An 18,338-nucleotide genomic window follows, 5' to 3' on the forward strand; every position below is an offset into this window, starting at 1 on the left:
ACTGTCACACAGGTTGAGTTAAAGGTGGTATTATGACAGACATAGATGCACACAGACATGTGAAAATAGAGTTTCATGGTAAAAAAAATACATCAACTAAACATGAAGTCATTGTGTTATCAGCGAGTGGTGAAGTAATGTGAATAGGTGAGATAGTTGGGAAGTAGTGATGAAGAAAGAAGAAAACATCAAAAATTGGGAAATGACCCCCATGGGGATGAGATGGAAACACAAATTTAGTATATAAAAGGCAAAAGTTGTCATAGTGGAGAAAGAACAAAATATGCTTAGAATTTCCTAATGAATAGAATTTAAAAAATAAAATATGACAATTAACATAGTTTATTTCTTAGCATAATGAAACAGAATGGTAGTGAGTCAAGCTCCTAGGACTGACAGTTAAGAAAATATTTCTAAGCATCATGAGTTCATAACAAAAGCACAGAAAATAAATTTAGGATATTGAGCAACATTTACAAAGTGGTTAATAATAGATTGTATACGTATGTGCATTGATAAAATACTCTAGCACCATGAAATGAAGGGTGCCTTCAGCAGTGAGGTCATATCAGAGACACTTTAGATTATATATAGATTTCAGAATTATATCTTTACAACCTCAGTTAGGACATGATAGCAGAAGGTACAGAGAACAGCATGGAAGAAAAGAATTTTAATAGCATCAGTTTTCAAAACGGGGGAAATATATATATGTTCTAAGGCAAAGGTAAGAAGTGAAGTCAGAGTTAGAAATAGTGTGAATACACAAAATTAGCCAATGACAAACCCAGGGAAGGCAGGGAAAGGTAATAATATAAGGATAAAAAACGGGCGAGGGCTTAAATTGGAGGTGTTTGTTTACAGTCCTAAGGGAGGACTGCACTGTTTGCCTCTGTAAGGTCAACACCCAGGAAAGATGATGAAAGTACAGATTTCTATGCAATCTCACATATTTCCTTGCTCCAATATATTTTTCTTTTAAAGGCAATGCAATGAAAAGTGATGGTCATTCTCAATACCAGCTCTTTTGGTGGTTTTTTTCTGCTGGGATTCTCTGAGCAGCCACTGCTGGAGATGACCCTCTTTGCCATTGTTGTGATTTTCTATTTACTGACCCTGCTGGGCAATATGGCCATCATTATTTTAGCTCATCTAGATCCCCGGCTCCATAGCCCAATGTACCTTTTCCTCACACACCCATCTCTAATGGACCTCTGCTACACCACCAGCACGGTCCCCCAGCTGCTGGTTAACATGCAGGGCCCGAAGAAGACCTCCACTTATGGTGGCTGTGTTGGCCAGCTGTATGTGTCCTTGGCCATGGGTTCGATGGAGTGCATCCTCCTTGCAGTCATGGCAGTGGACCACTATGTGGCGGTGTGCCGGCCCTTGCACTATGCCACTCTCATGCATCTGTGCATCTGTGGGCAGCTGGTGGCCATGACCTGGCTGGCAGGCTTGGGAAGCTCACTGGTGCAGACTATGATGGTCACACAGGTCCCTCTTTGTGGAAGAAATGTCATAGATCACCTTTTCTGTGAAGTGCCAGTTCTGCTCAAACTTGCCTGTGTGGATGTTACCTTCAATTGCATGGAACTCCTCCTGGTCAGTGTGTTTTTTCTCCTGGAACCCTTCGCACTCATTCTCACCTCCTACAGCTGCATTGCCCAGGCCATGTGGAAGATCAGGACCACTGAGGGGCATCACAAGGCCCTGGGGATCTGCTCTTCCCACCTGATGATGGTATTTCTCTTCTACGGCACTGCTATGGCCACATACCTGCAGTCGCCCTCGACTACTTTCCGTGACCGGGACAAGTTCATGGCCTTACTCTATGGAATTGTCACCCCAACTCTAAACCCTTTTATCTACACAATACACAATAAAGATATGAAAATAGCACTGAAGAAGATGTTGGGGAAAGAGTAGAGAGAAAGGAGAGGTGGGAAGGAGTGGAAACTAAAGAATGCAGGATTGCAAAATGGACCTGACCATGAGATGCTTTTAATTCTGAAAAACTGGTAATCTTTTGTTTTAATTTCTGAATGGTCAAACCCATGTGTCAGAAAATATTAATTTTATCAAGTTAATATATTTTATGGCTTACCTATGAGCGTTAAGTAACTGAGATTAGCTAACAATCTCTTACCTTCGCTCTGCCAATGACCGGCTACATGACAGCGCCTACCAAGCAATTCCTCTTATCTTTTTATCACTATGAAAAAGAGCAATGAAAACACTTACCCTGCATAGTTGCGAAGGAGTGGGATAGAGTTAGATAAAATAGTGTTTTGTAGGTTACAAATGTAAAATATAAGAAATCCCACATATAATTTTAGGGCATTAATTTTAGTTTTAGATTATTTACAGCTCATCAGGCCTAATTTGTGGAGTATTCAAATCTCTGTAAAAGATTTTTGAATGATGGTCATTCGAATTTATTTAAACGTTTCCACACACACACACACAAATGGTCTATTTTCCCCAAGGTGTATATTCCACATTTGAAAAGATATGCTCATTTCTGATTTTTCCTAAGGGTGAGCTGGAAGTTTGCTTCTATTAAATCAGTCTAGTTGGTTTGGTTTGGCCTTCAGAGTCAGGCAAAATAGCCTCCGACAATATAATCTTCCCTTTACCTAAATACTTTCAACATATGAAATAGAGTTCACTGCATAACTTCTTCAAATTAACACATATTTCTTTAACCTATTTCTTCAGTAACATGATGGCAACTCTTCTCACAATACTGGTATTTATTATTCAGTTACAGTTGACATTCAATATTATTTTATATTGGTTTCAGGTGTATAGCACAATGGTTAGATATTTATATAATTATGAAGTGATCCTTTTGATAAGTCTAGTCCCCACTTGGCACCATATATAGTTATTATAATATTATTGACTATATTCCCTATGCTGTACTTTACATCCTTGTGACTATTTCATAGCTACTAATTTGTACTTCCTAATCCCCTCTCCTTTTCACCCAGCACTGCAGACACTCTGCTATCTGGTGACCATCAATTTGATCTCTATATCTATCAGTCCATTTCTGTGTTGTTAGTTAATTTATTCTGAACTTAAGAACCCACATATAAGTGAAATTATATGGTATTTTTCTTTCTCTGTCTGACTTATTTCAGGTATTGTCATACCTTCTAGGTCCATCCATGCTGTTTCAAATGGTAATATTTCATTATTTTTAATGACTGAGTAGTATTTCATTGTATATATGTACTACTTCTTTATCAGATTATCTATCAATGGACGCTTAAGTTGCTTCCATATTTTGGTTCTTGTATATGAAATGTATTTTTTGTCTTTTATAAAGTCTATTTTGTCTAATAGGAGTATTGCTGCTCCAGATTTTTTCATTTCTACTTGCATGAAATAACTTTTTAAATTGTTTTACTTTCAATCTTTGTGTTTCTTTTGATCTGAAGTGTGTATATTTATTTTTTGTGATATGGAAACATTGCATTATTCTTTGATCCATTAGAAGGACTGATTTAATCCATTTTAAGGGGAAATTTCCTCTCTTCCTGGAACAGCATGTAAATTTTTGATCACCTTCCTTCCAAGAGAAGAGCCACATTTTTTGCTGGAGAGAAGTACTATTTATTGAGTGCTTCCAGAGTCAGACATGGTTCTACAAGACCCAGCACCCAATCTGGGAGTTCTTACCTGGGATCCACTGCAAGGGTACATGCATAGTGTTGAGGTTTGTCTGAATAAATAAAAGAAGGGAAAGGAAAATACTAAAAAGGAAATACTAAATGTGCTTAATTAGAAGTTAATGAAAATAAAGGTGAAATTTTTTTCCCCTTCACTTCAGGTGAAGTGGGTCTCTTGTAGGCAGTATATGTATGGGTCTTGTCTACTTATCCATTAATCTAGTATATGTCTTTTGATGGGAGCATTTAATCCACTAACATTTAAAGTAATTAATGATAAGTATGTAGTTATTGCCATTTTACTATTCCTAAGTGTGTTCTTTTTTCTTCATCTTAAAGAAGTCTCTTTAATGTTTCTTTTTAAAATTTTTATTTTTCAATTATACTTGGTGTTTAATATTATTTTAAATTATTTTAATGTGTACATATTTATAAAATTTAGAAGGTAATCCCCTGATTATAGTACCCATCTGACAATATACATAGTTATTGCAATATTATTGACTTTATTTCCTATAATCTGCAAATAATGATAGTTTTATTACTTTCTTTCCAATTTGGGTGCCTTTATTTCTTTTCCTTAGCTGATTGCTGTGAATAGGACTTCCGATATTAAGTTGAATGAAAGTGGTAAACGTGGACATCCTTGTCTAATTCCCAATCTTAAGGAAAACACTTTTAGCTTTTCCCCCTTGAGTATAATGTTAATGGCAGGTTTGTCACATACACCATTTATTATGTTGAGATATGTTCTCTCTATTCCCACTTTGCTGAGAGTTTTTGTAATAAAAGGATGCTTGATTTCATTGAATGCTTTTTCTGCATCTAGTAATATTATAATATGACTCCATACTTTACTTCGTTTATGTTGTATATAATCTTAGTTGATTTGTGGGTATTGAACCAATCTTGCATCCCAGGAATAAATCCTACTTGATTTATTTGTGTTTGATATTTTTGACATATTTCTGTATTTGTTTTGCTAGCACGTTGTTGACAATTTTTATTCTCAGGGATATTATCAGGGATATCAGGGATAAATCATCAGGGATATATATATATATATATATATATATATATATATATATATAAAATATATATATATATTTTAAATGTCTTTAGTATCAGTTTTGTCTGGTAATGATGGCCTCATAAAATGAGAGCTAATTTTTCTTTGACTGTATGGTAAAATTCACCTTTGAAGCCATTTTGTCCAAGCCTTTTGTGTGTTGGGAGGTTTTTGATTACTAATTCAATTTGTTTTGCAGTCAGTTCAGATATTCTGTTTCTTCTTGACAATATTGGGAGGTTGTGTGTTTCTTAGAATGTATCTATTTCTTTCAGACTTCCCAATTTGTTGGCATACAAGTTCTTGTAGTATATTCTAATACTCCTTCATATTTCTGTGGTGTTGGTTGTCATTTCTCTTTCATTTCTGATTTTATTTATTTGGGTCCTCTCTTTTTCTTGATGAGTCTGGTTAAAGATTTATCAATTTTGTTTATCTTTTTAAAGAACCAGATTTTGGTTTCTTCAATCTTTTATATTGTTTCCTTAGATTCTATTTTGTTTATTTCTGTTTACATTTTTATTATTTTCTTTTTTCCACTTACTTTTAGCTTTGTTCACTGTTCATTTTCTAGTTTCTTTAAGTGTAAGTTTAGATTATTTGAGTTTTTCTGTTTCTTGATGTACTGCCATAAATTTCCCTCTTAGGACTGCTTTTGCTGTGTTCTAAAAGTTTCGAGCTATTGTAGTTTCATTTTCATCTATCTCAGGGTATCAAGGAGGGTCCTCACAAGTAAGAAGAATCGCCCTGGCTCAGATGAGGGGATGTAATGAAGGTACACATACCAGTTGGAGTGTGAGTATGGGGACACAGAAGAAGTAGGAAGGCACTAGAGATTAGCCACAGGAGAAGGCATGTTGTACTTCGATCTAGAAGAATAAGGGAAGGAAAAGTGTCATCAAGGTAGGAGATTGGAAACCGTGGACAAGTTTCCTTGCACATGTGGTAGAGATGCAGCTGCTCTCAGAGGTTCACTAATGCTAAAGAAAGCAAGGCAAAATATCCTAAAAGCTGTCTTCTCATTTTCTCAACTCCTTTTGGTGCCTTGAATTACTGAGACATAAGACCCCAGCTGGCATTTAGCAAAGAAGTTAATCTGGGAGATGCGGTCCACAGGGGTCAGCTTCCTGAGGCAGAGAGCAGACAAAAGAAGGGAAAAGGATGGGTCTGAGGCCAATGGACTAAGAGTACCCAGGCTCTTCCTCCATCTTCCTTTCCACTAGCTTTAGCATGAGTCTCCATTCTCATACTTTTCGCCGTATGATTTTATCAACACATTTGCACCTGGAGGCCTCATGGTGTGTTCTGAGCAGAAACAGAACTTAAGTAAAAGAGCTAAAAGGTTTATTCTCTCAATTATTTGTTTTTTTTTTTAGTTGAGAAGGTACCCCCCTTTTTTTCAAAGACATCCTAAACTCTCTTGGCCAGAACTGGGCCACTTCTAGCTTTAATTTAGATTGGGACATTGGCTATTTTATCTAGTCACGTCACATTCTTCTAAAATTGGGATTTGACAAATAAAGGTGTAAAAGAGGGGATGGATCTTGGGTAGGCAGTTAATAGATAAGCCAGACTTGAGTAGAATTATCTTGGTAGAATGTGGGAAGGTATCAGGAAAGATAAAATGTGATCAAAGCTGCAAATTAAGAAAGGGTGTGTCCAATTTCTGACTTGAATTAGTCCAATACTTGTGCTATTATTAAAGAGAGCTTGGGGAGGATTATGAGAACCAGATATTTGGTGGTTTTTAATTTTAGGGAAAAAGAAGTGAAGAAATAGAAGTATTGAATAGGCACGTCAAATTCAAAGATATCAATGGCATAGAAAATTTGATTTCATTGTTTGTGGGTGCAACATTTTTAGAAAAAACTGTTAAAATAGTTTTGAAAAGTGTCGAGTCATTTTGCAAAATTTTCTGTATGAGTGACTCCATGAAGTGCTATACAATTGAAAAAATGAGAACATCAGTGTCTAACAATAAGATATTTATTTGACAAATATAGTGTATACCATGTCTTATAGTTTAACAGTCTTCAAGTATTAATAAAACATACACCTATTAACACACATTGCAAAAGCATTGCTAGTATGTCATTGAATAAAAACACTGATTATAAATATACATAATAGTCGCTTATGTTATGTACTTTCTGGATGTATAAGTGTGTGTAATTTTAGTGAAACCACTGGAGGCATTTTAATCCAAAAGTTTTCTAATTTTTTTAGTGTAAAATGTGTATATAGGCAAGTAGATACATGCAAAGGTGGTGACATTTTTTGGTGTATTCAATGTTTTATGTTCTTAATATTTGATCATCTGTTATTTCCCTAAAAAAATTACAATGAGTAATAAAAAATTTTAATCAAGATCAAAATAAGGACATAAAGAATTGTTTACTCCTAGGCCTTGGGAGGTCCAAGAAGTTTATGTTTCATGTCTGTGGGTCACATTCTTGCACTGTTGGTAGAAGGAAAAATTTGTGCAGCCACTATGGAAAACAGTCTAGTGGTTCCTCAAAAATTAAGCTGAATCAGCCTTTTGACCCAGCAATTGCATTTCTGGGTATTTATCCAAAAATCCCAAAACACTAAATTGTAAATCTATGCATGAAAGTGCTATTCACAATAGCCAAGGGATGGAAGCAACCTAAAACTCTACTTAATGATCCAAAAATTCCACTTCTGGTTATTTATCCAAAGAAACCAAAACACTAAATCAGGGCCCGGTGATCATCTGAAAAGCAGCTGCAGCCCTCCCATCCTTGCCCACAGAACTCCCACCTCAACCATGTTCCAGATTCAGAAACATGTCTCCAAGACCAGGTAGCATTTTGAAAGTTCCTGGGGTAGCCCCTCTCAGAATACAAGGCCTCATCTGCTTAAAGGGCAGACCTATGTGTGAGGTCTCTGTTGAGTTGTCACCCCTGGGCGATTTCTCATCTGGCCACACACGAACCTCTGCAGGGTTAAAAATGAGTGATATCAGAATAATGGCAGCATGAAGGATCTCCCCTGAACTTTTCTCTTGCAGTTACAACAAACCAAACACCTACAATCCAACAGATAATTCCCAGACTAGCATACAGACACATTGGAGAGATTTGCGCATCAGAGCATCTGAAGGTGGGTGAATCAAATGACTAAAGGAGGACAAAAGGGAAGAAACAGAGACCTGGTACTGTGATCACAGCCCAGAGGTCCCTGCAAGATGCAGGAGAGTGATGGTAGTTTTCTCTCTTTGAAGCCCAGAGCAGTCCTGCCTATGTGATCAACATATTCTATGTGGCAGAGCCCAGTGAACAGGGCAGAGACCAAATACACAGAGTGGCAACTGCCATTTTCAGGCTAAAGGCTGAGTCACAGAGCCTGCTATCCTATTCCAAACCTTACAGAATATACCCTTCCCACTCCCTGTACCTCCCCAGAGCTGGCAGTGGCCCTAGCACTGCATCTGGCTACTGCGGCAGTCGCAGAACTTCAGGGGCTCTTCAAAGACTCTCATCCCCTTAGCCCTTTACATTCATTCTTCCATGGGAGTGGAGCCCTGGGACTGGGACAACCTGGTCACAAAGAAGACACACACTTCCTCAGGGAATAAGGGCATTTTAACTTCAGAGTGGAGACCAGAAAGTTTGGGTTGTGAAGGAGGCTTGTGCACCACCTACTGGAAAACAAAACAACAATGAAAAAACTCTTCTTATCAACCTACTAAAAAAAGATCACTGAAAAAAATAATTTTCCCCCAGCTTTATATTGTACAATTCAATGAGTTTTTTCAATATAGTTGGCATACAGTAATATATTAGCTTCTGATATATAGCATAGTGATTAGAGATCTATATAACTCACATAGTGGTCACCTCACTAAATCTAGTACCTTTCTTCTCCCTTACGTATTTTTTATAACACTCTTGATGACTTTCCTTATGCTATACTTTATATATTCATGAATATTTTGTAACTATCCATTTGTACTTCTTAATCTCTTTGCCCTTTTTCATCATGTTCCCCCATCCCCTCCTATCTAGTACCCCTAAAACTATTTCTGTATCTATGAGTTTATTTCTATTTTTGTTATTATTGTTGTTTATTTGTACTTTACATTCCATATGAACATGAAATCATGTGGTATTTGTCTTTCTCTATCTGACTTATTTCATTCAGCACAACACCCTCTAGGTCTGTCAAGGCAATATCTTTTTCCATTCCCTTCCTTTTAGTCTGTATGTATCTTTTAATCTCAAGTGAGTCTCTTATAGGCAGCATAGGGGTCTTGTTTTCTTATTCATTCAGCCCTTCTATCTTTTGGTTGGAGCACTTAATTCTTTTCCATTTGAGGCACTTGTTGTTCAATATGTAGTTATTACCATTTTTTATTCATGATTTTGATACATGTTTTTTCTTCTTAAAGAAGTCCCTCCAACATTTGCTGTAATACTGGCTTGGTGTTGATGAATTCCTTTACTTTATTTTTGTCTAGGAAGCTGTTTATCTGTCCTTTGACTATAAGTAGCTTTGCTAGATAAAAGCATTCTTAGTTATAGATCCTGGGTTTTAATCACGTGGAATCTTTGTGTCAAGCCCTTCTGTCCTAGTTCTCTCCCTAGTTGTAGTCCTTCACTTGTCTAGACCCAAGGTGACTCTAGTTGTTTTCTCCGTGTTTCTGTCATAACTTTGATGTGATTGTAAGAGCAGATGAACAAATCCTTTATCATCTATGCCATTTTGTTCAGTGTTCCCAAAAGTAATTTTTTAAAGAACAGAGTACATTTTCATTAATGTCTATGCAGAGAAATAATCCATCAAAGGCCATGAACAACCTAAGTGACATGGCAGCCCAGAAAGAAAATGAAAAATCTCCAGAAAATAAGCTTAAAGACATAGAAATATGCAATTTAAATAAAAGAGGATTAAGGATTGCATTTCTGAAAAAACTCAATGAGATGCAAGAAAATTTTTATTGATAGTTCAAAGAACTTAGAAACATAATTAATGAACAACAGATATACTTTACTAAGGATATTGAAACTCTAAAAAAGAACCAAATAAAACCTCTGGAGATGAAGAACTTAATAAAGAGATGAAAATGAAATAGTAAGCTTAGAAAATAGAGCTGACCAGAATGAGGAAAGAATTAGTGATATTGAAGACAGAAATCTAGAAATGGCACTGAAAAGAGAGACTTGGGATGAAAACAATGAAAAGGAAAAAAAAAACTCCACAGAACTATCTGACACCATCAGAAAAAGCAACATAGGCAAACCAGAAGGAGAAGAGAGGACAAAGGGAGTAGAGGGCATATTTAAACAAATAGTCTATGAGAACTTCCTAAATATATGGAAAAAACTGGATCCTCAAATCTAAGCAGCAAACAGAACACCTAAATATCTCAATACAAAAAGACCCTCTCCAAGACACATTATGTAAAATTGTCAAAAATTAATGACAGAGAAAGAATTCTTAAGGCAGTCAGGAAAATAGGATGGTCATCTAAAAGGAAAATCAATTAGATTATCATCAAACTTTTGAGCAGAAACTTTGCAAGCTAGGAGGGAGTGGAACCAAGTATTCAAAACATTGAAAGAGAGAAATTAACAGCTAAGAATAATATATCCAGCAAAGCTCTCCTTTAGATATGAAAGAAAAATAAACACCTTTCCAGACATACAAAAGCTGAGGGAATTTTGCACCCACAAGGCCTGCATTAGAGGAAACGCTAAATGGGGTTATTCTATCCAAAACAAAACGACAAAAAAAAAAAAATACATAACTATGAGTAAGATGGCTAACAGAGAGACAGAAACAGAAGTGTTCAACCCTTATTTAGAATAGGGCATTATAAGCTTAAATATTGCATAATGGTAAAGGTAAAATATTACAAATGGTTAGAGGTAAAAAAAAAAAACCACACACTTTAAACAAGAAGATAGCAGTTATTGCAACCCAGAAATAATCTCACAGCATAAACAGTGATAACTTGAGACCAAAAAATAAGAAAGAAAGAAAGAAAGAAAGAAAGAAAGAAAGAAAGAAAGAAAGAAAGAAGGAAAGAAAGAAAGAAACACAGAAAAGAGGAGAAAGTATAAATCTGAATCTGCAAAGGAAAATGAAGATAAGATGGAAGCAGGAAAAAAGAACTATGGTACATATAAAATTTTTTTTTACATAAACTTAATGGTGACCACAAACAAAAATCATAGAACTTTACACATAACATAAAACAAGAGAACACAGAAAGAAAAATTATAGAATACCACCAAATTACAATAATACACAGAAATACAAAGACAAAGAAACAATGGAGACATCAAACTACCAGAAATAAAAGAAACAATGGATATAGAAAAACCTCATATTTCAATAATCTCTCTAAATGTGAATGTACTGAACATCAGTAAAAAGTCACAGATTAGCAGATTGGATTAGAAAACAAAACTCAACCATATGTTGCCTTCAAGAGATACATCTTAGCTGCAAGGACAAATATAGATTCACTCCAAGCAAAAGCATGGAAAATGATATTCTAAGCAAATGGCATCCAAAGAAAAGCAGGTGTAGCTGTACTTGTATCTGATGAAACAGACTTCAAGAAAAGAAAGGCAATAAGAGATGAAGATAGACACTTCATAATGATAATGAAGACTGCACATCAAGAAGACATAGCACATCAATATATATCCTCCCAATCAGGAAGCACCAAAATATATAAAGCAACTACTAATAGAACTAAAGGGAGAAACTGACAAAAACACAATTATGGTAGGGATCCTAAATACCACACCATCAGCTATGGATAGATTGTCCAAAAAAGAAAATCAGCAAGGAAATGTCAGTCTTAAATGACACACTAAACCAATTTGATGTAATTAATATTTATAGAGTATTTCATCGCAGAACACTGGATTATACATTCTTCTCTAGTGCACGTGGAACATTCTCAAGGATAGACCACATATTAGGACAAAAAACTAACCTCGACAAATTTGGAAAGATTGAAATCATACCAAGAATATTCTCCAATAACGATGATTTGAAATTGGAGATCAACTGCAAAAAAAGAGTAGGAATAAACACAAATATGTGGAGATGATGCAATATTCTACTAAACAATGACTAGGTCATAGAAAAAATAAAAGGAGAAATCAAGAGGTACATATAAACCCATAGTAATAATAATTCATATTAATAGAGCCTTATCTCAAGAAACACAAAAAATCCCAAATAAACCAGCTAACATTACATCTTAAAGAACTAGAAAGAGAAGAAAATGAAGTCTAAAGTCAGCAGAAGGAAGGAAATAATGAAAATTAGAGCAGAATTAAATAAAATTGAGAACAAAAAGACAATAGAAAATATTAATGCATCTTGAAATTATCATGCTAAGTAAAATAAGTCTAACAGAAAAAAGTTCAGAACCATATGATTTCACTCATATGTGAGATATAAAACTGAAAGCGATGAACAAACAAGACACAAACAGAGACTTATAGACATAGACAACGATGTAGTGGTTACCAGAGGTAAAGTGGGGAGGGGGAAGGTAGATTAGGGTAAAAAGTGACAGAAGGAATTTTGACTTTGGGTGGTGAACACACGGTACAATATATGGATATTATTGAATTGTATACTTGAAACCTGTATGAATTAATTAACCAACGTTACCCTAATAAATTTAATAAATAAAAAAATTAGATTTAATAAAACTATATAGTACCAGGTACTAGAGTATTTGGGGGAATCATTTTGTAAAGTATGTGTCTAACCATTGTGTTGTACATCTGAAACTAATATAAAATAAAATTAAATTAAGAATAACAAAAAAGAAGAGCAAAACACTAATTCAAAAAGATATATGCAAAAAAAAAAAGATATATGTACCCCTATGTTCTCTGCCGTACAGACATTAGACTCATTAGGGGGATCATTTTGTAAGTTATATAAATGTTTATGTATTAGGTAGAGCTGCTATGTCTCCTGGTCTTGTTAGTGTGGCCTTATGTAGTAGGTGTCCTGTGGGATCCAGTACTTCAGTCTCCTTGGTCACCCAAGCTGGGTGCTTCAGGTGTGTTCCTTGTGTGGGTTGTATGTGCCCTCCTATGTAATTGAGTCTTGGTTGCTGTTTGTTCATCAATAGGATGGATTAACCCTCAGGCTGATTGGCTGTGAAGACTGGCCATGACTACAGCGGAGGAGCTGTTGGGCAGGGGCTGACTCTCCAGAGCAGAATTTGCATTAGCAGGACTCTGGACCTTCCCTTTGGGTATGTGGCCACAGGAGTTGCTCTCGTTTAGTTTGAAGCTGGCTCCTGGGCATGCCAGTTTTGCGGCCTCCTGTGAGGGAACCCTACCACAGGACAAGATCAGCCACAGCTTGTGCACTGCTTGGAGCCATCCTGTAGGAGCTACCAAGCAATCCACAGAAGACCATCACCCGCGCTGGGCTTGGATGTGTTTCAAAAGAATAAACCAAGAAGTGAGGCTGGCTGTCATTAGTGCTAGGTTTCGGGCTGCTTAGCAAGAGGTATAGAGCATGCTGAGGCTAGATACTGCTTTACTGAGTTTTACAAACCTTTGAGAGATTTTTAGGAATGTTTATAGCCAGAGCCAAGACAGGCTGTTTGTATGCAAAAGCCACTGCAGTGGCTTGGGTGGTTAACAATGAGAGACTCTTAAAAGCAGCAAGAGAAAAGCAGTCTTATGAGAGCTACTATAAGACTACTAGCTGATTTATTAACAGAAATTTTGGAGGCCAGAAGAGATTGGCACAAAATATTCAAAGTAATGAAAAACAAGGACCTATAACCAAGACTACTTTACCCAGCAAAGCTACAAAAAAAAAAAAAACAAAAAAAAACATATGAAATCTTCCCAGACAAGAAAATGTTAAAGGAATTCATCACCACCAAACCAGTATTATAGGAAATATTAGAGGAACTTCTTTAAGAAGAAGAAAATAAAAGATTTAAAATATGAATAATAAAATGGCAATAACTGCCATATCTATCAACAACACTTGAATTGTAAATGGATTTAATGTTTCAATCAAAAGACATAGGGTAGATGAATGGATAAGAAAACAAAATCCTTACATATGCTGCTGACAAGAGACTCACTTCAGATCAAAAGACACACAGACTGAAAGTAAAGGGGTGGCAAAATATTTCATGAAAATGGAAATGAAAAAAAAAATGTGGTGTAGCAATACTTATACCAGACAAAATAGTCTTTAAAACAAAGGCTATAACAAGAGACAAGGAAGGACCCACTTCTGGATATTCATCTGAAGAAATCCAAAACAATACTTAAAAGGGACATGTGAATTCATATGTTCATTGCAGCATTATTTACACTAGCCAAGATATAGAAACAACCTAAGTATTTATCAATAAGTGAATGGATAAAGAAGAGGTGGTACAAATACACAATGGAATATTATTTGGCCATAAAAAATGAATTTTTGTCATTTGCAGCAACATGGATGGACCTAGTGAAATAAGTCAGACAGAGAAAGATTGCTACCACATGACTTTACCCATATGTAGAATCTAAAAAACCAACCAACAACCAAAAACCGAACAATCAAAACAGAAAGCAACTGATAGATACAGATAACATTTTGACATTGGCTAGATGGGAGGGATGTTTTGGGGCTGGGTGCAAAAGGGGAAGGGATTAAGAAGCTGGTGGGCTACACACTTGCGTCATCCTCATGCAGTTCATCAGTCTCAGCTTGATCTTCTCACTTTTACTCATTCTGATCCACTTATAGATTCCTCCTCCTACTTTGCATCTAATAATGTACTGCTGATACAGGTAATATTACGTACACATTACATGTTTTATAACATGTTACCTTATTTGTCTATTCATTTGGTCCATTCTGAGGATCCACTATGGTGTTTGTAATTTCCACAGTTCCTACAAAATTTTATTATCTTTATATTGAAAAAAATGATTACTGATGAAGAGATAGGAATACCTTAACTTTTTTTAATTAAAAAAATTTTTCAGGTAGATATAAAATCTATGATCAACAGACAAGATATGCCACTTCATTGGGTAATCAATATCACACACTAGTATTATCTATTTTGGCCATTTCTTTTTACATATATCCAAAATCTTATTTCCTAACACCTAGATCTTAGTTGCCCAGCAAGTGATAAAATCTCTGCAGTTTCTGTTTAATGTGACTTCATCATTCTGAAATAAATAATAAATGTAAATAATAAATGTAAGAATAATTTGGTGGACCAATGGCAGTACCCTCCCTGGGTTTGTTTTTATGTTTTCCTTTCTTGGTTCAACTTTAGAGCTGGTTGTCCTTGAGATAATCTTGTCATTTTATTTCATGACATTCCTTGGCAATGCTACTATCAACCTACTATCCTGTTTGGCTCTAAACTCCACACTCCCATGCACTTTTCCCTCTCCCATCTCTCCTTCCTGGACCTCTGCTTTAGCAGCAGTGTTGTTTCTCAGCTTCTGGTCTACCTGGGGGTTTAGATAAGTCTATCTCCTGTGGTGGTTGTGTGTTTTAGCTCTATGCCTCCCTTGTTTTGGGATCTACACAGTGTGCCCCCCCTGGCTATGATTTCCTACAATTGCCACGTTGCAGTCTGCTGTGCCTTTGTCGTGCACCTTAGGTCTGTCATATCATGGGATCCATTGTGTGGCTTAGTAAGATGACCACTCCCCTGGTACAGTCCACTGCCACCCTGCAGCTACCCTTTTGTGGTCATCACCAAGTGGATAATTTATTTTCTAAGATCCCTGTGCTCATCAAATTGGCTTGTGTAGACACCACTGCCAACCTGGTTGAGCTCTTTGTGGCTAGTGTCTTATTCCTGTCTTTGTTATTTATCCTGATCTCCTATGGGCACATTGCCCTAGTGATTCTTAAAATCAAGTCAACATCAGATGACATAAAGTATTTGGGACCCAATGCTCTTACCTGATGATCATCATTTCCTGTGGAACCATCTGCAGTCGGCCAAGAGTAGAGCCAAGGACCAAGGTATGTTGGTTTCCTTCTTCTACACCGTGGTCGCCCCCATGCTCAACCCTCATATCTACACCCGAAGAGGTAAGAAAATGCAGGCAGCACTGAAAAAATTGCTGGAGAAAGTTTTGTGATTTAGTGGGACATGATTATCAAGAAATATTTAGGAACTGTTAAGTCTGATTTATTTAATGGATGATGACTCAATATATTATTAAGTGACATTCATGGCCCAACAAGCGGGTTTCAGCAAAAAAAATTAAATAGCGGTTGAAGTCCCCAGTTGGGCAGACCTGAGTATGAAGGCCCATTTTACCACAAGACTCAATAGTCTGCGCAACGAAATGCATAACACCAAGTGAGCCAAGTTACAATTCGATCACTATCCTAAGTGTTTTACTCTTCATCAAGTTCGTACATAAATTTTATTTTATTTAATAGACATAAATACATGTTAGATAGGCATTATTATAATTTTTCTTTTGCAGCAATTGAGGTGTGTTGACTAACTGCTCAGAACAGAAATAGCAAATAGTAAACCTTAGTGGCATTGTTCTTCCATCTAATAGAGCCTTGGGCCCCTCATGGTCAGGACTCTTGTGTAAGTCTCATTACATACCAAGCCCCCAGATACTATACATTTCTCTTCTCATATGACAAGTGCCTGCTTTTTTGTATCTCTGTGTTTTCTAAGTTTTTGAGAACAGCAAATGTGTTATGACTTGATCACAGTTTGTTTTTTATTATTAAAATATATGGTGTATTGGTTGGACATTTTTATAGTTTATGAAACATTCCTCCTCTGCCCCATTACTCTTTCACCCATCTGGCTCTCTACCTACCTGGTCATTACATTACTGCTGACTGCATTCTCTATGCCATGCTCCCCATCCTTGTGACCATCTATCAATTACTAATTTGTACTTCTTTAACCTTTCGCCTCTTTATCCTGTCCCCCAACCTCCTCCCCTCTGGCTGTCACCAGACTGTCCTCTGTATTTGTGAGTCTGTTTTTGATTCATTTGTTCTTGTCATTCCTTAGATTCCACATATAAATGAAATCATACGGTATTTTTCTTTCTCTGTCTGACTAATTTTGCTCAGCATAATAATCTCTAGGTCCATCCATGTTATTGTAAATGGTAGGATTTCATTTTTTATGGCTGAGTTGTGTTCCATTGTATATATGAACCATAACTTCTTTATCCAGTTGTCTGTTCATGGGCATTTAGATTGCTTTCATATCCTGGCTATTATAAATTGTGCTACCATGAATATAAGGGTGCCTAGATCTTTAAAATTTAGTGTTCTGGTTTTCTTTGGATAAGTACCCAGAAGTGAAAATGTTGGGTCAAAAGGTAGATTCATTTTTTAATGTGTTTGTAGAACCTCCAGACTGTTTTCCGAGTGTCCGTACCAACTTACAAATCCTGCCAACAGTGTACAAAGGTTCATTTTTCTCCACATCCTCACCAATAATTGTCATTCTTTGATTTATTGGTGATGACCATTCTGACAGGTGTGAGTTTCAAATAAAATCTTCACACAGGTGACTCCAAGATGTATATTTCAGCCCCAATCTTTCCTATCCATAGCCTCATGTTCGGTTATAGATTTCAGTTCTCCACACGGGTGCATCGAAACAACCTCAAAATAAGCACATCATAACTAAACAAACATATTTCTATTTCTGGTTCTTTCTCAAAATTCTTAATATCAAAAAAATGAAACATACATCATCCAGCTCCTGTCCTCTCTCTCACTTGCTGTATATAACCTTCATACAACCTGTGGATTTTACTCTACTCTCTCTAGTCTACCCTCTTATCTCATTTCAACCATCTAGCATTTGTCCTATGCACTGCCGAGAGGCCTTCTTATTAGACAGAAGATATGTATGTAATAAATTAATCACCAATTCCAGTATGCTGCTACTCTTTCATACATTATTAGGTGCATACAATTTTTATGTTTGTTTTAACTCCTTTAAGAAATGAACTTATTTATTTGACAATTATTGAGGTATTGAGGACACAGATGTAATCAAAACTGCCTTTATAGTATTTATATGCTGATGATTCAGTTCTATTAATTGATATATTTTCACTATGTGATGGTATCTATTATCAAGAAATAGAAGTCTGTCTTAGGGGGAAAATCCACTTTCATCAAATTGATTGTAAAATCAAATCTATCTCAACCAAATCACAAGATTAATGCCTATGTATTTTCATTTAATTTGTAACAGAAGCCAAACAGTCTTCAAGTGGTATAATCAATTCTAGGTGAAAGAGAGACATTTTCTTTAGAGTTCTTTAAAGAATCAGAGGACATATACAGAAATATAGTAGGATACGGTTGGAAATAGAATGTCCTCCCTTGTGAGAACACAAACATCTCTGAAGTCCAAGTAGGGCTTAATGATCTAGAAAATACTTCAAAAAGGAAATAACATATTAGGGAAAATGCAGAATTTGGAAGTTGTGAGTATGACTGGAGACTTAGGTAATCAAGGGTGAATGGGGGTGCTCCTATTTTGAGTAACAATAAAGCAACCACTACTTTTTACTTCTTTAGGAAAATCGAAG

The 18,338-nt window shown here is 36.1% G+C and overlaps 1 protein-coding gene across 1 annotated transcript; it reads left to right on the forward strand.

Moving 5' to 3' along the window:
• Window positions 1–1,002: 1,002 nt before the first annotated feature.
• Window positions 1,003–1,929, forward strand: LOC107500355 (olfactory receptor 2G3-like). The gene has a single exon (XM_016125476.2). The coding sequence runs from the start codon at window positions 1,003–1,005 to the stop codon at window positions 1,927–1,929; it is 927 nt and encodes a 308-aa protein (XP_015980962.2).
• The last annotated feature ends 16,409 nt before the right edge of the window (window positions 1,930–18,338 follow it).

The sequence above is a fragment of the Rousettus aegyptiacus genome, unplaced genomic scaffold (genome assembly GCF_014176215.1).
Source record: "Rousettus aegyptiacus isolate mRouAeg1 unplaced genomic scaffold, mRouAeg1.p scaffold_m13_p_7, whole genome shotgun sequence".
Lineage (NCBI taxonomy): Eukaryota > Metazoa > Chordata > Mammalia > Chiroptera > Pteropodidae > Rousettus > Rousettus aegyptiacus.